A 22,254-nucleotide genomic window follows, 5' to 3' on the forward strand; every position below is an offset into this window, starting at 1 on the left:
AAGCAGAGATCAGCTGGTAGCACCTCTAAACCATGGGAAGCTTATGAGGGCAAAGCTTTGAGCTGGTGCTTTGGGTGGGGGTGAATTTGTACCCCTCGGCCCCATTCGCAGGGGTTCATTGTGCGCATGTATTCAGCCTGTCTTTCTTCTCATAACGTGCTTTCATCTCTCCCCGTTTTAAAGCAGCCAGCGACCACCCCACCCTGTCGTACAACAACTGTAGGGCTATTTACCACTTTGAAAGGAAATCCCATGTCACAACCCCTAGGAGCACAAGGAATAATGTCCGGAATTCCTTTATCTGTGACTAGCCCTGGCACACAGTCTCTTTCCCGTCTCTTAAGTATACACAAATATATTCTTTTCTTTTGTCAAGGCAATGGGCCCAGATTTTAATGATGGTTTATTAAAAAAAAAAAAAAAAAAAAAAAGGTTTTGGCAAGACTCAAGAACAAACGTCTGACTTTAGGCCCTTTTGTTCTTCAAGGTGAAAAGTGACTGTAAAGAATAAGGAAAAATGAATCACTGGTCTTTGCCCTCCATAGTAAATTTGACCTCCACTGTTTTAACAGCACCTAAAATGGGTGTCCTGGGCTAATCAGGGAAGTAATGTGATAAGTCCCTCTCCATGACTGCTCTGCATGATGATTTTGTTTAAAGTGATCAAAATTACTCTTTGGGCTTTGCAATTTTTTTAACCCTCAGCTCCAAAGCTTCTGTTCATGTTTCCACGCCAAATTTTGCCCAACTAAAGGTCGCGGTTACCTTCTCAGTTTGCAGAGCGATGGAGTAAAAGGCACTAATGGGCACTAGCAATGCAGAGGGCAGTGCTCCCCTTGGATGAGAGGATGGAAAGGAACGAGACGCACCATGTGCTTAAATGCCCCCACGCGTGTGGGTCCAGAGCTCGGGCCGTTCCTGCACCCGCCAGGCCTTGCAGCACCGTAATGTGTTCTGCTTACACCATAAAGGCGGTGGCCAGGGGCTCACGTCTCTGTCTGAGCCACCCTCCCAGGGCTGGCAGATACTGGGCACCTCTGCGATGCCTGTGCCCTTCCACAGCCGGAGCTGGAAGCCCGCAGGGTTACCCGCCAACATCCCGAGCAGCGCTGGGTGCCTCTGCGTAGGCAGCTGAATCAGGCGCTGACATTTGCCTTCTTCCAGGCCGGCAGAACAATGCAGGGTGCAACACGGACCATCAACTCCAGGAGAGAGAGGAGGGAAATCTATAGTAGGAAATGGCTGGGAGTAAGGAAGTTGCAACAGAAATATTGGCACCAGCAGTCTGAGGGAGGCGGGGAAGGCAGGCAGGAGAAGGAATCTTTCCAGGAAAAGAACGTTTGTGTCAGATACTTCCAAAAATAAAATATCATCGTGTTCTAAATATTGGCAGCGCTGCTTGCTTGGCATGCCGCTCTTTTCGGCACTCTTGCAAATCATTTTCAAAAAAGTGTTTATGATCCTTCGCTTTTGAGTCCTCCCATGCAAAACGAAAGACACATGCCAACGGGGGACCACAGAGCAGCCCCAAGTGATTCATGGCACCCTCTTCTCACTGGGTGGTGACATTAGAAAGCTGACAGCCTTGTTGCAGCACAAATAACTCACCAGCTGGAGTTTACTGGCTCTTTTATTTATATTCCTACAGCACACAGGCAATGCCAGATGTGCTGTCCCTGATTCATGTATATTGTGTTTGATGTCTCTCATTAGAATCAACCCTGGGCTAAATCCAGAAACTAAACTGTTTTTAGCAGAGATAAATATTTAGGAAAGTCTGTGCTTGGCAAAAACCTGTCCCTCCCTTTGCATCCCCTTTAAAACTGAAATAAAGGTAGCAGCTCAGAGCATCAGCACATCAAAGATCTTGTCTACACAGGAGGAATGCGGTGTGCTCTTACTGCCGACTGAGCAACTGCCATTTAAAAAGTCTCCAAAGGAGGGGAGAATTTGGCAAGAGAGGACCTTCCAGGGACCGAAACCAGAGCATTTACAGAGCGTCGTGTCTATGTGCTGGACCACAGCATGAAATTAGCACCTGCTCTTATCTGTGTACTGTCAGGCTTTCTCCTGTCTCTAGGGCATGACACAGTTGTTGATGGTAGATGCTATCGTGGGCTCTGGCAACAGGCAGGGAATAAATTACACTGCTTGCCCTGCCTTTTGTCAGGTGTGCATGTGCGTGTAATACGCTGCCTTTGGATGCCTGCTAGTTGTAAGTGTTGATTTCCTTTGCCCTCTGTGTTTTGGTCCACAAAGTGTGCATATAACACGGTTGTAGGACAGCATGTGGAAGGCTGTATACATGGGGTTTCCTTGCTTGTTGACAAACTCACTTATTTCTCCACTTACGGAGTGACCTACACTACGTGAATAAACCCAGCACGCCTCTCTGAGCTTTGTTGCAAGGTCTCCTGAGAATGGTCTCTCTTTCCCATGTTGGGATCTTCCACAATTCCCAGAGCTCTGGCTTGCCTGTCCTGCCCCCATCCTAGGGACTGCCTTGACAAGAACATTTCAGAGCAGGAAGGATGGTCTGGCTGTGCAAGGCTCGAGTGAAGGCACTGAAGTGGAAATTCAGGGTGGCTCTTCTCTCGTTCAAGTCAGCGATTTCACTGTGGCACAGCCCATATGCCAGTTCACCTCTAGTGCTATCCTGCTTACAACAAACGTACGTGATACTCTGAACTCCTGAGGGAAATGACTAGCTGTGTGAATTCAGTTCACGCAAATCAAAGTAAACTAGTCCCTTCCATTTCCCCACACTGTCACTTTGCAGTCAGTGACAGTGATTTAAGACCACCTTACTCATGACTGGGCTTTTATTTCACAGCTTTATTTGCTTGACCTTAGTTTTCCAGACTGTCCGATGCAACGAGGAGATGAGCCCATATACTACAAATCATCTAGGCTAACGCTGACTGTAATGGATCACAAATATTCCTGCCCCCCATGTCAAAAAGACTCATGACTTCACCGGCATTGTCCCAGAAGGGGAAACCCACTTCTATACAGACATGTTCTCATTATAAAGTTGCCGCATCACTCTGGCTGTTTCAAAGAGATGAGACTGCTTTGCAACAAAACTAGGAGGCAGTTCTTAGTTTCACCAGCCCAGTGTTTCTCACTGCATGCATGTCTGTTCCAAGAAATGCTGATTTTGGATGCAGGTACTATGGGGAGTACACAACCTGACAGTGTTGATATCACTTAAAAAGGCAGGCAAGCATCACAAACTTAGCACAAAGTACCCAAAGTCCTGGGGAGGGGGGTTCAGGAATGCCTCCCTATTTTGTACCCTGCCCAATATCTGCTTTAGAACAAGGTCAGAAGAGATTGTTATTCCCATCAGAGTGTTGCTGTATTGAAATGTGGAATTTTTCAGGAATTTTTCATTAACGTTGGCTCTGGCAGATAAAATATTGGCCATGCCAAAGACAACATGCTTGAGAATATGTTGCTTTTCAGCACAAAGATACCGTACCCTTAGCACTGCAGTTCACACAGCAAATGGATTGCCCCAGCTGACAAATAGAATAATAGCCATGAAAACTGATAATGCCCCGGTATTTTGTTTTACCTATATATTTTCATCTTGATTAAAATGCCAGGATGGCATATTCCAGTGAAAACTCATCTATGCTCTTCCCTTTTAAGTGAGAGAAACCCCTCCGTAAGAGATTAAGCAATTGTAATTCTAGCTTAGCCTGGAGGTAAAGATCAACTTTCTACCGCGTCAATAATTTGATCTTTTTTAGATGGTTTAACTACATGTGAAAAGAGCCACATATATCCAGAGCAGTGGCTGAATGAGTGCTAAGTGTTCAGTAGCCTTTCTGGCTGGCTTCACAAACATACTTTGTTCCAGGCTATGTGAGGAATTCGTGACAACCATCGTCCATAAACCCATCCGGTCCCTGGTCTTTCGGCATGAGAGGTGTCTGTGACGGTCATTCCGTGGGGCAGACTTCTCCCTCACCAGCTAGGCATGGCCAGCACACCTTGATATCTCGCTCACCCTCCAGAAACCACCACACAGAGCTTCAGTCAGGCACTTTGGTTCCTGGGGCACCTTTCTGCACTGGAGGCTTCTGTCTCCGCTGCCTCCTGCTCACTTCATTCCCAGAGACTTGCAGCTCCCTCTTCCTTTGGCAGCGCCTTCGCAACCCCACTCACACTCAGACTGTGCGCTTCTCTCTCCTAACCCCGATCCTAACCCAACCCTGACCCAAATCCTAACCCAACCCTGACCCTAATTCTAACCCAACCCAGTGCCCAGGTCCCACACTGACCCCGCCTGGGCTCCTTTGGTCCTCTTGGCTTCTTTCCTACCAAGATGCCCCAGCAGAGATGTCTTTGTACCTGCTGGAGACAGGAGTGTGTACTTAAATACTTCAAGATGTGCTTGGGAAAACCAAAACACTTTCCAAGGAGGAACAATGTCTCTTTTTGTCCTTCTTCCCACCTTTCCTCAAAACAAAATCTTAACAAATATTAAAATAAGCATTAGAGGTTTGGTATCCAGGTATGAGAAGACAAGATGCATGAAATGGGTTGTCTCGTTTGTATTTGTGTGTGCCATTCATCTTTTGTTTTCTGCGTGGCCATGCCCACCCCCTAAGGGCCTTTGGGGGTGAAGATCCAAAATTCTTTTGTGGAAGCTGATGCTTATCCTTAGCTGTAAGTTTGGGTAGACACAGATGTCATAGCAAAACTTCCATGGCTGAGAAAGGCCAGTGCCAAAATGGGAAAGGCCAGTGCCAAAATGGGAAAGGCCAGTGCCAAAATGGTGATGATGATGATGGTGATAATAATAATAATAATAATAACAACAACAACAACAACAACCACCACCACCACCACAGTAGTCTGCATTTCTAGGATTAGTCACAAAATGGCTTACAAAGGGAGTCAACCTTGCAACATGTTTGTGAGGTTGGTAAGTAATTGCTATTATATACTGCTGGGAACTGAAGACGATAAGATAAGTATCTCGCTTAAGGTCATACAGGAAGCCTGCAGCACGGCAGGAGTTAGAGCTCAAGTAAATTTGCTCCAAGTTCTGTGCTGATCTGCAGGATCACCTAAGGAAAGGCTCCCTTTGCTTTCTACAGGAGCTGGAGGGAGCTAGCACGAGTGAATATCTGGTGTGGATGGCAGTGCCCTCTCCTCTGGGGGTGGCCAGCGCAGGGGCAAGCACAGGGGCAAGGAGGGAACGGAGCACCGCAGTGTATTCTGAACCCTTGCTGTGTGCTGCTCAACTGCAGCTCTTTCCTCCTCCCAAAAAGCGCGCAACTTCCAGACAAGCGAGCTCCTTAGCGAAGCGGATTTCTTCTTTTGCTTCTCAGCTGTGATAAATCCAATATTCCCTTGCACAGACTGATACCTATAATCACCTTATTTCTACTGGGGTGAGACCAGTGAGAAAACAAACGGGCTATAAGGGTGTGAACGTCAGCACAAACACTCAGTCGCACTCCAGGCTCATTAACCAGCTCTCCAAGAAGTACCTCCAACATAGATGTGCACAGGGGAGAAGAGAACAATCTCTCAATCTGGAATCCTTTAACTGTAACAGACACTCAGCAGGGGAATCCATTAGATGGGAGCTGAAAATTAGCTTTGCAAATTTCCCTGTGCCAGAAGACACACTCAGAATGAAAACCAAGAGGCTTTTTGGAATACAGTTGCACCTATGCATGTGCGTGTATGTTTGTCCGTCATTATTCCTCCAAGGAAACTAGCAACCTACTGCATATGTGTGGCCCAAGCGGCCGAGGGAGGCACCGCGTTAAAAGAAATTCCAGAAAAACTGTAGCCTTGGAAGCCCTGTGCATCACTGCCGCACACCTGGTGGTACCCAGGACGTGCAAGCAGGCTCTGCAAGCAGCATCAGCAGGGAGTGGTGGGTTAGACACACCTTTGGATGGGACAGGCAGCATTTCAGAAGCAGTCGTCACGCTTGTCAGACTGTACGAAGCTGTTTACAGAAGGCAGGGTAACAATGACTGATCTCGTCTCTAATCTTTTTCATCTGCCTGGCTCTGTTCCCATGCAAAGTAAGTGAGAGCACGACATGTCAGTGCAAAAGAGCAACAGCCAAACCCAAGTTCTATAGGAGTCTGTCTGGAGGACGGGGGAGAGAGTCATTTCTGACCGTTCAGGCCAAGCCTATCATGGTATCCCAGCCCTAATCCTTACAACCCTAAATGTCTCAATATCTCTGTAGCTTCAACTGGCTTTTTCTCTGGTGGTGGAAGTGAAGGAAATCTACTGCAGTTCCTGAGCTGCTTTTTCTCTTCAAAACATTTATCGCCCCATCCCTCCAGGGAGGAAGGGAAGTGCTAATCTTCCTGATTTACAGAAGAAGAGCGAGGCACAAAAGCAGAAAACATACTTGTGCTGCAGAGAGGAATGCAATGCCAAAGTGCCCCAAGTGCTAGAGGTCTGAATGAGTACCTACAAACTGAGGAGAGCAGTTCAGGCAGCAGCTGAGCTGTGGTCCTGAGCAAAGTGTCCGTGCTAATTAGTGCAGTGAGCACTGCTGTAATTGCATCAGTCATTTCCCATCCAGAGATGCTGGGTGTTGCTGTACCATACCCTGCTGCAGCCCCTGTTCTGGAGTTGGTGCTGCCAAAGCCATTGCAGATGTTCCCCAAGTGAGCTCCCCCAAGGTGTTTGCAAAGGACAGAGGACCAAAGTTGAGTTACTTAAACATCGTGGCTGATGTCCAACCCACCTGGCATCCTTGTTGGCTTGGAGCATGGCATCTGGCCAGCAGCCACCCCAGCATCCCTCACCCGAAATCCCGCAGACCTGGCCCGGTCCATTCTGCTCCTGGCCCTCTCACTCACTCCAAAAGCGTCCCTCAATGCACCACCGCCTCCGCCTGAAGCACTTCCACTTCAGGCCTCTGCTGCGGAGGCTGCTTGACGTGCAGTGTGTCTAACAAGAGGGGAGTTCAGGGCAGAGGAAGACATCAAACCAAATTATGCCTGAATCCATGTTCCTAAGAATGTAAAGGAAATGCAACCCAAATGAACTATACGGCCACAGAAAGTTAATGTATGCTCGTTTGTATATCAGGCCATTGTCCAGGGGAACTTTCCGTTTCCTCTCGGGATCTATAATGAATAGACCTATAAGAGAATGTTATGGTGGCAGAGATTTCTCTTTTCCTACTATTTAACTTAGAACAATATAGAATCAAAACAAAAAGCCAGCCTTTCAAAGGCTACCAGTACAATACCCGCTAAAGGACATCACTTCGACCATTAAATGAAAGAGCACGAGAGAGAGACCTTTGCCCTGCGTATGCTGAGAATTCCTCTCAATTCCTTTATCGTATATACACTGCAAGGAGATCAGCGTACGAGATACCCTCCTCACATCCCACCACGCCCGAGTGTCGCTGCTTTGCTTTCACTACCAGCAGATGTCAAGACCAGAACCGAGATAAGCAGAAAGATTTTAAAACAGGAAAGATGACTAAAAGAATGAGGCTGTTCTGGGCCCTCCTAATGATGCTCTTTAACCCTTTTACTGTCTCTTTTTAAGTCTGGTTAGCCTAGCTCTATATTTAAGGAGACTGTGTGTGATGACACCGGACAAGACCAGATTTATCAGTCACCCTGGGAATTAAAGAACCAGCTGCCCAAAACAATGGCTTTGCAAAGCATCAGCTACCTGATTCATCAAGGTGGAGTGTTTATCCTGAACCATAGGGGTGATGGCTTTAATGATGTCAATATTAACTATCATTGCTGCTCCAAGGATGCAAAAGAAATGCATAGAAAGAGTTTAACCGCTGTATCAGAAATGTCCAGAACCTGTAATAGCAATCCCAGAGTCAGAGAATAAAGCCTTCAGTATTTCCCCCATCCAGATTGTCAACACTAGACTCTGGATGAAAGATTACACTTGGCCTTTTATTCAGGAAAAGGGCTAGTTCATCTATAAGGTGATTTCCACCTTACCAAAGTGTGGTCGCACTCGGTGTGACCCAGGAAAAAAGAAGCAGCCACCTGAGGAGAATGGGCAGAGGCAGCACCGTTGCTATCTGAATGCACATCCCTCTATCCCCTCTGCACAAGGAGAAAACCTTTAGTGGATTTTTTAATGCAGCAAACCAGCCCCTAAAGGACATTCTGCAGTACTGCACAGGCACTGCCAGCTACCCAGGGCACTTGCAGACCAGTTGTGTTTATAAATGGATCTCATTTATGCTGGTAAGAGATTCCTGCTGTCAGCTTTGTGTCTCACATTTCTGGCCAAACTGATTCTACTCCGTCATTTCTCATGCAATGATTATTCCTGTTTTCCCAAGCAATAGCTGCCTGTTTCTGAAAGACATTGTCTTTTTAAAGTAAACTATCTTGAAAACAAGATTTTTATATAAAAATTTCCATTACATCAGGAAGATGTTGAGATGAAAATTTTTAGGTCAAGTGGCCAGACTGAGGGACGTCCCAGGCATAGGTAGACAGAAAGGCAGAATGTCAAAGTTGCATTTATCAATGCCAGACCACAACTCCATGTAGTATTTAAAAGTCTACATTAAAGTTTTAAAGTGCAGTGATTCTGTGATATTGTACAGTGGAAGAGCAAATGGCCTTGAACAGCAGCTATGCAAACCCTACTCCATGGAAATCAAAACTAGCTCAGTTTTAGCTTTTCCACTAATCCCACTTTGAGCGCTGAATTTTCAGCTTTACTGCCCTGATTTTCTCAGAAGTGCAGGACAGGTTTGGCAAATGAAGACTGAGATTTATACCCAGACAAAACTGTCTCCTTTCCTCTTCTTTTGTCCTTCTGCCAGAAACTCTCCAGAAAGCTGAAGATACTGCCATGAAGAATGTTAAAACAAATCGTGCACATATTCGTGGGACGGAAAAAGGAGAGCCTCTCTCTTGGGAGCCTTAGTCTGCGCTTGTAGACTTGTGGGATGTTGTAGTGCCTGTTTGTGGATGCCTGCCCTAGATGATATTGTCTATCAGCTCTGATGTGCTGGATAGTACATTAGGAAAAGAAGATTAGTAATTCATTATGAATAATAATCTAACAACCATAGTTATGCACAAAATTCTATACAGATCAACTTCAGTAACCAGAAGAAGGCACACTACATCATGATCTATCAAATTATGTAGGTTTGAACACTACATTTCAAATGCAAAGTAGACAACAATAAAAAAGGCAAAGTACATGGCTAATTTATAAGAAATATTTTTATCCTTGATATAAAGATCACAGTCCAATTAATATACTGTGAAACCCCAAATTTCTTTTGGGCGTCTTTCCAGCTCCCCTTTCTAGTCTGATAATGCTCTTCTGATAGAAGCCGTAGCATGGAAACAACCAACTGTACCTGTCTTTCTGTTTGCAAAGTCTATAGATCAGAATAATCCCATGTCTCTATAATACTAAGAAGAAGAAATCAGCCTTGTATACATCTTCCTTCAAACGTAATGACAAAATTTCCTGCTGGAGATTGCAGTCTACAATACTGGCGGGAGCTAGATGGGGGGAACCTTTGGCATACCCTGCCGTCTTCCTGAATTCACCTTGCCCAGACAGTTCTTCCTTCATCCCAGGAGTCAAGTCGTGCCACCCCGGGTCTTTTGTTTTGACCCGCACTTCTCCTTCATTAGGGCAGGGTGATATTGCCCAAACTGACCCAGAGAATGAAGCTACCCAAGTTTATTTGACTTGGAGAACACAGTCCAAATGTGAGCACAGCCTAGAAACCCCAGAACAATTCCAACCCTATAAATACATCACACTGAAGTCTTGGTTTATCTCCTTTCTGGACTAAGTCAGAACCTGGTGTATCAGTGGATTAAGTAATAAAACTGTTAACGGGATCATTAGCGGCTTCATGGTAACAACTGAGCCTTACTTTCCCAGAGACCCACAGTATCATTGTATTTGGAAAAGTCATCACTGAGTGGGATGATGAGCTGTGAGAAACACACGGCTCTTTCAAAGTGAGATGGGCCAACTGCGCTGAGATCACAGCCAGAGGAGGCTCTGCCCCAGGGAATCCCTCCCCATTGCATGCTCCGCTCGGTTCATGCTGACATAGGATTCTGGGGATTAATTACTCTCTCTGGTAATTCCTATCGGGCCAAACCCTGTTCGCTTGCCTTAGCAGTTACTCTGTCCTTACTCAACAGAAAATTTGCCAAGACTGAAGGAAAGTTGGTTTAAGCATGAGAGCCTCCAGGAGGCTTAGCAGAATGAGATCTTTAAAGCCAAAATAAATGTGAAGGGAGAGCGTACACTGGAGCGGTCGGGAGTAGCAGTAGGGGTTGTTGTGCTGCCTCGCACAACCGGACGTTGCTGCAGTCTTGGTGCAGGGGCTACACACCGGCTTTCCTCCATCATAGGAAAGTAAGCAGGTTACTTAGCTTTCTCACAGGGAATTTTCACTTCCAAAACAAATCAGGATTTTCCAGCAAGATCAGTAAAATCTCTACCTTTATCAAGCATGCAGTGAGAGAGCAGCTTTCAGTCAGTTCTTTGCTCGCTCAGATTGTACCACGAAATGTATAAATGACCATAATAAAATAAATCTTCTCAGTCACACAAAGGAAAATTTGAAGACAGGCTGTTGTCTTCAGCCAAGCTACAGCTTTAAACCTGTGTAACTGAGAGGAAAGCTTGTCCCAAGTGCATGAACATGAAATGAAAATAATCCAGACATCATCCATTTGTAGAGAAAAAAATGTGGCAGGCCAAAAGGTCAGCCGATTCTCTCTGCTTCACACCATGTAATAGCTTAAATTGTGTTTAAAAGGTTCTCAGGGTGACATCATTGTTTACATTCACTTGAATCATCCTTTAATTGTAACAGTACAAAACCCTTTTAACTAGCCAAATTTGCTGTTTAGCTCCGTCCTGCTGTGTCATGCAGCAAGAGCTAACACAACTTCCTTGCCTCCTATACATCCAGAAGGAGGTCTGGGAAAAGCATTTCTCCCCACCCCTGGGCGCTGCGTTGCTATTTCTTCTGATATTCCTCATGGGTTAAGGAGCAAAGTAGTACCTGTGCTTTTAAGTAGTGGATGCTCATGAAGTCCTTGCCCTTATCTTTGCAAATTAGCAATGATGGTATTAATTCAGAAGCGAAGCGGCAGCGGATGGAGGGGGTACCCTTCCCTAAGTGGAGGTGGGGGATGTACCTAGAGACCCAGCACTGGACAGCACGGCACCTGTGGGAGTTATTTTTCTGCAAGGAAAGACAGAGACCTTGAGGTTTGCAACTGATAATCCACAGTGCTTTACTTCCCTCCTTTCAAACACAGTTGCACGCGTCTTCCTGTTAAGGGTTCTGGGCAATCTCTTCCAACAGCCATTTCCTGTATATGAAGGCGTATTGTAATTAGGATTGCCCACAAGAAGGGTTTCCAAATGCTACTGTGTGGGCATGTGTTACGGCCCCTCGGGGAGGCGGCTTCAGGCAGCTGGAAGAACAAGTGAAGAAGCAGAGGGGAAAAACACGTTTTATAACTCCTGGAGGACGCACTGTAATAGGCATCTGCACATTAAAGGTCTGAAACACGGACCCCTGCACAACCCAGCCCAAAACTGGGGAAGTCCAGGCTCGGTATCAGCTTTCAGGGATGATCCCCGTGGCTACAAAGGGCCAACGCGAGCCCTTCTCGGTAGCTGCGAGGGAATCCGAGGATGAGAACTGGGACTCTGGGAGGCCCCACGCTCACACCACCCACCGCAGGCTTCTAGGGACAGGGAGGAAATTCCTTTGACTCCTGAATTATTGTATTCAGCACTGATTTCAGTTGATGAGATATGAGTTAATGGCAAACAGGAGGAATGCCTGACAGAATAGCTGCTTCTGTGTATTTGTGTGGAGTATCCCTACGCACAGTCCCATTTTATTCCCAGCTATAGAGGAACAGGCAAAGTAGCCCCATGGTGGTCGGCGCTTTTCCTGCAAACTGACCTCAGTGTATCTGTAAGGAAGAATTCAAGGTGTGCAATTCCTGAGCTGCAGGCTCTAAGGAAGCAAACGTTTCGGCTGAGGTGTTTTAGACTCATGGCGATTTTGTAAAAAATGGCACAGGTAATGACTAGGTCAAGCTTCCTTGACCCTCGAATCAAGAACAATCCCAGCAAGGCTGAAAACTCCCCTCTCTACTTCCTTGGCAATCACGTTCCCACAGTTCAGAAAAACACAGGAAGATCTAAGGAAACCTATGTGGAAATGCAGAAGACAAAGGCAAGTGATCTGAAAATAGAAGGCTGGTCCCTATATTTCCTTTACATTCTGGGCCTGAGTTCAGTTTTTGGCTGAATTTTGAAATCTTGAGGACCAGATGCTTTTGCCATTCCCTGCAGGGCACAAAGGAAAACCGGCTGGTTCAGCCCTTCACCATTCGAAGGGTTAGGGGAGGTTCTTTCCTTCTTGCTCAGTAATGTCAAGGATTCCTCAGTGCTAAAAACTTCACTGCTTAGAGCCACAACGAAAGCCCTGAATGCTGCTTACACACACACCACGCACTAGCTGCGACTCCTCCTGCGTCTCTAGATACTGGGGGGGGAAGGCTTGCAAAAATTGCTTTTTGTAAAATTCCCTACAGCAGGAACAGTGAGTGCATCTGCTTACAGAAAACAAGAGATTCAGCTGCAGATCTCAGGCAATCCCACTTTGGCTTGCCAAAATCTCTGCACCAGGCACAATTTTAAAGGCAAAATTGATTTTGGTACAGGGAAGAGAGACTGTGCAGACCCCTGTTGTGGAAGGGCTGAGAAATTCCTCTTGGCTTTTTCTGATGTAAAAATTCAAGGAATCTTGAGCCCTGAGGGGAGTTTAGGAGACATCCAGGAAAGGGGGGGAGAGCAGGCGAGGGATGTAGGATGTAGTGGGGACAAAAAGTATGTGCTGTAAAGACAGACTAATCCAAGGACTTGGAGACTGAGTATTGGACTGCCTCATAAAGCAGTCCACAGACCTGCTCACTATCCGTCATGCAACAGTTCACAGTCTTCCTCACTGTCCCTCAGAGTGCATGGCTGTATCCCACTGTTAGGAACAGCCTGATACCAAAGTTAACCACGTTTGCAGAGGGCAGTAGCTCAGCTGCCCTCAGTATGTGAATTCACTGCTTACATTTCCAAAGCCTTTGAAAGCACAGAGCTGAGACAGTCGCTTGGTGTACACCACGTACAGCGTAACGCCGGCGAGGGCTGCGTGGGCTGCAAGCCCTGTCTCAGCCACGGCAAAGAAAAGCACCATCACAGCAGATTCAGCTCTGTGAAGCGGGGACTGGACTTAAGAGATTCCTTCCTGGTTTATATTCTAGTTATTGGCGAACGCAGGAGATACGATCAGCTTGTAAAAGCAGTCACAAGATTTGCCTAGTTCCGTTCTGAATTTATGTTGATACCTGGTTTGAGGTGAGCCGGGGGTCCCCACGCAAGTGTGTTCAGCGAGGAATTTGCACAAAATGGGCAGCGATCAGTTCTGCTCATCACAGACCCATGAGATCAGACTCGCTACCTTCTCTGAACCTTCCTCCTTCCCACTTGGGGAAGCAGCTCCTGGACAAGTCTCTAAGATCACACCTCATACAGAAAACATGATCTGCTCTAATCTTGCCTTGCTTCTGATGACTGCAAGCTCTCTGCTGCTGCAGTTCTGCTCCCTGGGGCAAGCTTCAAGCATGCACTTACATTAAATGCCATTTCCAGAGAATAACCTTGGCTGGTTGAATTTGGCAGCTTCCAGTATTTTCTCTGTGGCCTTAAAAAGAAAAATGAAAGAAGTACCTAACTCGGTGAGGAGATCAGTTCTCTATTACGCACATTTTACGCCCCGCTTATTTAGCCTTTTTTTTTGGTCGTTGTGACTGAGTACAGTTAGATGCTCTGTCCAAAGGTGAGCACTGGAGGAACAGAAATGTCTTGATCTGCACTCAGAAGCCTGCGTGTCCTGTCAGTCATCTCAGCTGGTTTCTGAAGGAAAACACTAGGGACAGATCTATTTTGTTCCTAGCTGTTGTTTAGATATTCCAAATATCTTTTAATTACTTCCACTTGTAATTCCCATTCCAGTGACATCAGGCTGGTTTAGAGAAAAAAAGAAAGCTGGAGCAAGGCTGATGAGAGGAAATATCAAACTCAGCATGAGAACTTCAGTCGGGCTGAGCTTCAGTGTCCTTCTCGTGCTCACTTTGAAAGTCAAACGCTGCCTCCTGGAAATTTCCTGTGTAGTTTTAAAAAATGCAGGTTGCTGTTGCTGCCCCCAAAACTGTTTTGCAATGTAAACTGAAAGCGGCTTCTCTGTTCATCCTGTCCTTTGCTGATGCTGAAGTGACCCTCGCTGCATATACTTTGCAAATGTCTTTGGAAGCAAAAGAGGAGTTTCATCTCTGAACGTGTACAGCATAGGGCAGATTTTCACCCGCCTTCAAACTGTGCTGGCAATTTGGAAGGCAGACTTAGGAAAAACATAGATCACCCACCGCTGTCTGTACCTAAGAAACCTCCTGTGGTGGTTGGAAACCTTTTGCCCTTGTGCATAAACCCACTAGCAACATAAATATTGTATAATCAGCCCAACTTGATACGTTACTTCAAACCGAAGTAGATTAAGCTTGGTACAAATACTTCGTCATAAAATGAACAATTCAGAGAAGGTATGAAAGGACGGAGATAACTCAAATGCACCTCGTTGCTCTTATTGAGGTTGATACGTATTAGCAGACCGCTGGGGAAATGTGTGCAGATAAATATTTTTTAAAATTGTTAAAGAGCGTATAGTAAATTCTTATAACAGAAACCTTCAACAAACAGTCTGGTTTGTATTCTCACTATTCTTTTGGGTACAATGCTGGTTTTTAGAAGTTCAGGGAGTATTCAGAAATACTTCACATTTTTTTCCTTGCTTTAAATCGATGAATTAATGTAAAGAGATTTCCAGTTGGTTTTACATGTGGCAGCTTCAGCCAGGAGGCTCGTATATCACAATCTTAAAAAAAGCCTTCTCTGCTTTTTATCACATTTTCCCACAGTAAAGCAAATGTTTAGGAATAACACCAATTAAGAGACACATTTTTGGTTTACTAGAACCGATCAACAGCCCGTATTGTCAGCTATCCAATCCTCAACTCTCCAGCACTGATTGCCTCAGAGAAAGGCAAAAGCATTCCCTTAATGCCTCTGACTTTGCCACCGCACCATGGAGCCCGCAGTCTTCCCGGCTCTACGCCGGGAGCATCCCAGTCAGCAAACCAGGAGGAGTCGGAGCTCCCGAAGCTTCTGCCTTAGCTACTGATACGTGGTATATTTGAAATGTATACGTTAGCAAGCTAAATTGCCCATCCTAGTATATTCTATTTGTAGAAGAGGTTGCATAATGAAACAAAGACATTTTCAATTTCAAACTTGCTTTAATTTCAAAGGGATCAGGCAGGACCTAATTTTTATTCTTGAATCTTGTTAGTTTGTAGAAATCATTGAAATTACTCAGTTTATTCCAATACCTGAAAAAGTTATTTAGATTGCTCATATATTAAAAACCTTTTGATGATAATGTCAGGGGGTAAAAGGCAGTAAATTTTTCATGCAATATAAGGTGTTGCTAGTGACAAAAATTCTTTGCAGATTGTTTTTTAAAGGGCTGCTTTTTAACCAACCCACTCCATACCCACTCCATACATGTGCCAGCCGTTGGCATCTGCACAATAATTACTGCATCAAAAGTTTTGAGCAGAAAGACCCTAACTAGTGCTCTAAGGAGTTGAACATAAGCTTTGTAATAAGCAAAAAGAAAGCGGAAATTTAATGATATCTGTAGAACTGTCTTAGGAAATTTAGAGATGCATTTGATATTTTGAAGCTGTGTTTTATAATAAGGCAGGAAATTATCAGGAGGACATTTGCACGGTCTGTTCCCTTTGCTAAACACCCACAAGGACTGCGAGCGCCCAGCACGTTAGGAGTTCTCTAGAGGAGACCATCTGTTGATCCGGATGAACTACACGGCTACGGTTCACTTCTGCTCCTTTGCTGAGGTTCGCTATGAGCTGAGCGAGTTTCCTCTCACTTGGGCACCCGGGGAGTCCTGGCCGGGGAGGCATCCCCCGGCCGCGCAGCTGCACCGCAGGTACTGACCGTCCTTCACAGTTGTGAAATCTTCTATCTGCATTGCAGGTGGAATTGTTTGGATTTGAGTCAGAGTCAGCCTCTTCAGCGCAACTCTGCCTAATTTTGATCACAAGGATGCCGGAGAAGGTTTAACCTACAGCCTGCAGAATGGATCGACGCCTCTTGTGCCTTGGGAGGTGAAACGAAGTTTCACCGAGTTCGTTGCTGGAGATGAACTTTGAGGGAAGGGTGGCTGAGGAGCTAATACCTGAATAACATCAGTGCTATCCAGAATCCTCCGACCTCCTGGCCCCGTTTCAGTCTGGCTCCCAGCCTAATTAGGGCACACAGAGACCGCTAACATATTATCTTTTCCTAATGATGGACAAAGGTCTGACATCTATAATGCTGCTTGCAAATCCATCGTCAGCCTTTGCCTACAGGGACAGTTAGCGATGTGCCTGCCTGCCCTTCTCGCGGGATGCAGGCACTGCCTTCCCTCTGCCCTCTCTGCGCCCGGCACTGATGGCAAAACGAGTCTGGACCAAATTCCAAAATTGTTAGGAAAGTAACCTAGTAAGGACAGACCCACGTCAGCCCTGAAATGTGGGTAGCTTTTCACCCACCTCCTCAGTAACAATGGCACTCCGCTCCACTTCATCCTGGAGCCTCAGGAACACTTGTGGCAAGACACACTTTCCCCCCTCTGCCAAATACTTGTTATTATCTCTCTCCGATCCATGAAAGGCTGCAGTGATTTATGCCTTTGTGAAAATCACACTGGATTTCTGGTAATATGCCCTCTACGGGCAACTTTTCCAGACTATTCAGACTTTAAAACTAACGTAGCATGCAGCTGGCTGCTCGCGCACGTGTCGGCCAGATGGAGCACATTACGGGAATTCTCCGAGGGCTGCGCGAGCTTCCGATGCCGCGCCAGGTGCAGCTCAAGGTGCGGGTCCTGGTGTCCGGCGTGGTGTGGGATTGACTTCTCTGGGCTTAACTTAATTCTACTGCGGGTCACTAGGGTTTCTGTGGTGGAGGGGCTCCTTTTGACCTGTAAGGTTTGCTGCTTCTGAGGGGGTTTTTTTTGTGGGTTTTTTTGGTTTGGTTTTTTTTTTTTGGAAAAGCTGGAGAAGCCCTTTGGAGCACAATCTCAGGTTTAGCTATTTATTTTGTGGGGAAGGTACTGTTGGGGATATGTGAAATTCAGTGGGGCTAGCGCTTGCCAATCAATTCCTTTCTGCAGAAGGAAAACATTAAATCCCTGAATGAATCCAAGAAAAATCAAGGACAGTGATGCTTCACAGTCTTTCCAGAAGCTATCCTCTCGCCATTAAACTACGAAAAAATTATACTACGCTAAAGAAGCAACAGTCTTGTGCTGTGAAATACACTATCCAAAAATAATAGTAATAATAATAATAATAATAAAAAATAAAATCATCATTAGTGTCGGAGGGAATTCCCCGGAAAATAAGGGACCCTTGCACAATTTGCAGCGTCGGGTAATCCAGCGAAATCCTTACGCTTAATGAGATAATGAGAAGTCAGACTAATTCCAGAGGGGAGGGTGCATTTGCAGCAGGGTGAAACGCGTGTTGCCTGCAACCCACGGACCCACTCGGGTCGGCGGGGGGAATGGGGGGGGGGGGCGCGGAGAGCCGCGGCCGCGGCTCTCCGCGCCCCCCCCCCCCATTCCCCCCGCCGACCCGAGTGGGTCCGTGGGGAGCACCGGAGGGGGAGGGGGGTTTGAGGCGTGGCCGGGGTGTGGCCCCACGAGTGGCCTCACGCGTGCGGGCGGCAGCCGCGCGCCGCCGCCGCCCGCGCAAGGCGCCACCTAGCGCCCGTCTCGCGCCCTCGCCTGAGGTAACGCGGAGCTGGGGCGGGAGGGTGGGGGGGGGACGACGACAGAGACGGCAGCGCCGGTAGCAGGCAGCCTGCCTGCACTCCCCCCCCCCCTTCACCGCTATCGCCGCTATCGCGATCCTGTAGGTGAGAGGGGAGGGGGGGAAGCGAGAATCGCAGGTGTGAACGGGTCTTACCGTGCATCAGGAGCAGCCCCTGAAGGGCATAGACGGCCAGGGCGGCGCTCGGCCTGGGGACCATCGCCGGTACCGGGTGAGGGTGACTGTTATATCCCTTGCGAGGCGCAGGAGGAGAGGTCCGCAAACCGGGGATAAGTTTTCTTTGCAGCAATAAGTTTGTGAAAGCCTGCGGGCTGGAGCGAGAAGGGAGGGGAAGAACAAGGCGTGCAGAAGTTCCCACTTGTTGATTCCAGTTAAATTGTTCTTTCCATTCACTGCTTCATCCTTGGGCTGCAGATTTTGTTTTCCTTCCTTTCTTCCCGGGATGCAAGTTTTTAGGCTTTCCCCCCCACCTTTTCACAGTGACTTTATTCCTCGTTTCCCCTTGTTTTTCTAATTCACGGGGTGCCTGGGGCAGGGGAGCGTTACTCTGAGAAGAGAAGGCTCCCAGCCCGCCTGGGTGGTGCAAAGTACCTCAAGGGGTTAAAAAGCAAAGCAAAGCCCCAGAAAAGTTTGGCAAAAAGTTTCCTCCAGTCAGTGAGTCGCTGCTCCGAGCAGTCCTTCGCCTGGAGTTTGGGATAAGGTGGCTGAACTGAAAAGCCTCCTCTTAGATGTATTTATCCAGGGAGGTGCAGGTGCTGCAGAGATCAGGAGGAAGAACAAACCTCTCAACTTCAGCGAATTTTGCAAGGCAGGAGGAGAGGGAGCGTCCAGGTCCCCCAGCCTGGCTACCTGCCGGGGGGCACCCCGCAGTGCCCGGGGCAGGCAGCCGGCAGGCAGCGGGGCTTGGGCATGACCAGATCCCGCCTTAGGTGTTTCGCTCTCCCTTTTCCCCCACCCTTCTGGGTTTGGTTTGCTTTCGCTGGGAAGTTTGATGCGAGCCCGAGATTCTTTATAGGGACAGGAAAAAAAAAAAAAAGGAGGAAGGAGAGACGTCACCAGCCGAGGCAAGGGGACTTCACTCTCTCTCTCCCTCCCTGTCATTTCACAGAGCTCCTGGATTTCCTGTTGCTGCTGCTGGTGCCTGAGATGGGGCAAAGACATGAGCCGAGTTGTCCCCCGCTGCCTCCCAGCATCGCTTGTCCCTGCAAAGCCGGAGCTGCGTGAGCATCAGGTGGCAACTTCTTCCCCTAGTCCTGTCCCCGCTTCCCCCAAAGGCAGAAAGGTGGCCAGGGTGTCGGCATCCCCCTCCCCAGGGGCTCTGGGGCATGGGGAAGAGGAGCGCAGGGGGACCTGAGAAGTAGGGTCTCTTGCAGGAGCACTGTCTTTGCCCCCCTTCCCCTGGTTATGGAGCAGTTTGGGGTTCTCTTTATGCCTCTGAGTGTAACCTGCTGGAATGCCACCTTGTTCCTCCCTGCCCTGCTGCCTCCCTTGCTGTGGCAGCCACCGCTGTGCATCCCTTGCTCTAGGGGTACAGAGAAAGTTTCTTGTTTGAATAGGATATTTCGGGCAACCCTAATGGTATTATTTATATAGCGCAGCTGCCTCCCTGGATCTCTCATGGGTTTCTCATACCAGCTGCTTCTGTGTCACCTGAGCATTATCTCCAGGCACTTGGGTGTAGACAGATTCACCCACACGGTGAGGCTTCCAGCCTGTCCACGTGCCTTTGCTCTTGCTGTGCCAGGCAGGATTTCAGCAGGGGTGAGCACTCCTGTAATGGTGGAGGACAGCATGGTTTTGGCAGGGGACATGCAGATGCTCCCCCTTTCGCCTCCACCGCAGGAGAGCACAGGCTTTTCCTGGTTCAGGGCTGCTCCTTCAGCCATGGGTGCCTCCTGGGCCAGTGGAGCCTCAGCTGCAAGGGTCAGAAACTGTGCTTAGCTAGTGCCAGACATCCTGGGAGATGTCCCAGTGCACCTAAGGGGCACTTCAGGAAATACAGCTGGCACCCAGGTGATGGGGAGGGAGCTCTTCTGTGCTATTGCAATGCATATACCAGTTATATGGCTTTTAACGTACACAAACCACTATACTGTGCTGATAATGAGAGAGTGGTGGAAGCTCTACAGCTGCCCACACAGATTGTCATTCCCAGTAATACCACAAATGAGACACTGGAGTTATAAAAGACCTGTTACAACCTTACAGGAAAGTACTGTCAGTCCCCAGGGCCAAATGATGTGGTTTGTGTGCTTTGTTTTGTTACTCTGGCTCAGTTCCTTTTTAAAAGAAGAAGAGAAAGATAGCAGGTGCATTAGACCCTATACTGCATGTACATCAAGGGTTTTAGTGAAACTGAACTGTGATCAGGGTATTATGAAGTTTTTCATGCCTCTTTTAGTATCCTTCCAAATTCTGGATGCACATAACAAGTATGTATGCTATATCAAAATGGACTAGAGCAAAGTGAGACATAGGTGCTGTTCTGTGAGTTACAAACCCAGATGTTATCCTGCAAGGAGAATGGGCATTTTGGAAAATCAGATTGATACCTGGTGAAGGAATGTCCCAAATTGAAACAATAAATTGAACACAGAATAGCCTCAAATATTTTCAGTTTTATGAACAAGAAGCATCATTTGCCATGCACAGTGTTAAATCAGGAACACTTTTCTCAATATCACGTGATGCCACTGGTTGATGCTAATTTTCATCTCAATGCCCACATCGTTCTTAAGATGACAAATGCATTTTCTATGCCTAAAATTAATTTTCAGTACATACAACTTCCCCCGGTTCTGTGTTGCAGTAATGGACTTCTAAATAGTTATGTGGAATAGTAGAGACCAGTCATAGAAGAAGCTTAACTGAAGAATCAAAATTCTAGCTTATTTTTTATTTACAGGGAGAGGTTTAAGAATTCACTGGAGGTTACTGACTAACTGCTAGTGAATCATGGTATATTTACACAATACCCCAGATTTTATCTGCTGATAAAATTAATTGATCTTTTAAATCAGATTAAATGCCTATGGTGTGTAGTTTCACAAGGAATTTTGTTTGAGAACCTGGCCACATAGTCCTGGGAACTATTTTTAATTCTTTAATTTCTCCCTCAAAATACGCAAAATCAAAAATACGGTTGTAAGAATGGCATGTTTTGTTCCTGAGCATCTTCGTATGCCTGTGGCAACCTGTTAGAGCTTTTCCAAAGCACAGCAGACTTCCCCAACACATGTTCTGTTCGTACAGACATTTGCTAACTGGACTAGAACCTCTTCATAATAATACAACTCGTTTTGCCGTGACAGTTATTCCATCTGAGGAACTCAAAGCTCTTTACTAATGTTAACAAATATCTTGGCCTCGTAATACTCGTGGGAATTGACGTAGGGGTAGAAAAGGTTATTTCACTTCCTAATGAAATGCTTTTAGCTTTGCAAAGGCAGCTGGCAGTTGTATCAGTATGACCATAACTAAATAAAACAATAACAGCAAGTAAGTGAAGATTGCTGTGTCTGGTGGAAATAGTAGACAGCTGGGATGGAAAGCAATAACCTGTAAGACTTTGGCCAGAATATCAGGGCTATGGCCTCGTGCACCGTGAAGCACTATGTGTTTTGTAGGACCAAGGCAGTGTAACGTATGAGACCTGCACTAACTAGAGACTGACCTTGGGGTATCTTCCATCCTTTATGGTATTGGCCTGCTGTAGAGGATCACATGCATTAGTCCCTTTTGTTGACTTGGCAGGGGACAATACCAGAGCTGGGAAACCCTTCGCTTTGTCTTGCCTCTCTGGCGCAGCAGAGGCAATGGCTGTTGATCAGAGCAGGGCCTGGGATTGCATCCTCTGCTGCATATTGTTTAGCTTTGGCCAAAGGTAAAACGTATCTAACCTAAATGTAGCTGCCCGAATGCTGGGTGTCTCATCTGGGCTAGTGATCTAGGCTGCCCTGCTTAGTGAGTGCAGAGGCAGGCTCTTCTGCCTCATCCCATCTGTGCAAAGCTCTGTTTTACAAACCTTCCTTGGCAGGTGCCTGTTTGCCTCCCTCTCCTGGTTCTGGCTAGGACAGGGTTAATTTTCCCAAGGAGCCAGGACAGGTGAGCCAAGCTGGCTAGGGGGCCAGCCCATACCGTGTGAAAGGGGGCTAGTCGGGGAGGGGTGGGTTTGGCGTGGCTTCGGGATGGTCTGAGTGGCTGGTGGGTCGTGGGAGAGTCCTCGGATCGGTAA

The 22,254-nt window shown here is 47.0% G+C and overlaps 1 protein-coding gene and 1 long non-coding RNA gene across 14 annotated transcripts in view; one reads left to right on the forward strand and one right to left on the reverse strand.

The window, feature by feature from the left end:
- LOC129211691 (vascular endothelial growth factor receptor kdr-like) overlaps positions 1 to 19,004 on the reverse strand; it is a 135,483-nt gene extending 116,479 nt beyond the window's left edge. For all 4 annotated transcript variants that reach the window (XM_054839176.1, XM_054839175.1, XM_054839174.1 and 1 more), the window contains exon 1: positions 18,156 to 19,004. In XM_054839176.1, coding sequence (XP_054695151.1) covers positions 18,156 to 18,219 — 64 coding nt within the window. In that variant the 5' untranslated portion in view covers positions 18,220 to 19,004. The remainder of the gene's footprint in view (positions 1 to 18,155) is intronic.
- LOC129211696 (uncharacterized) overlaps positions 1 to 22,254 on the forward strand; it is a 281,089-nt gene that overhangs the window by 176,738 nt on the left and 82,097 nt on the right. For 9 of the 10 annotated variants that reach the window (XR_008578925.1, XR_008578931.1, XR_008578922.1 and 6 more), the window contains exon 5: positions 19,129 to 19,251. The exons of the other annotated variant lie outside the window; for it this stretch is intronic. This is a non-coding gene — a long non-coding RNA (uncharacterized LOC129211696). The remainder of the gene's footprint in view (positions 1 to 19,128; positions 19,252 to 22,254) is intronic. 10 annotated transcript variants of the gene reach the window in all.

The sequence above is a fragment of the Grus americana genome, chromosome 12 (assembly GCF_028858705.1).
Source record: "Grus americana isolate bGruAme1 chromosome 12, bGruAme1.mat, whole genome shotgun sequence".
NCBI lineage: Eukaryota > Metazoa > Chordata > Aves > Gruiformes > Gruidae > Grus > Grus americana.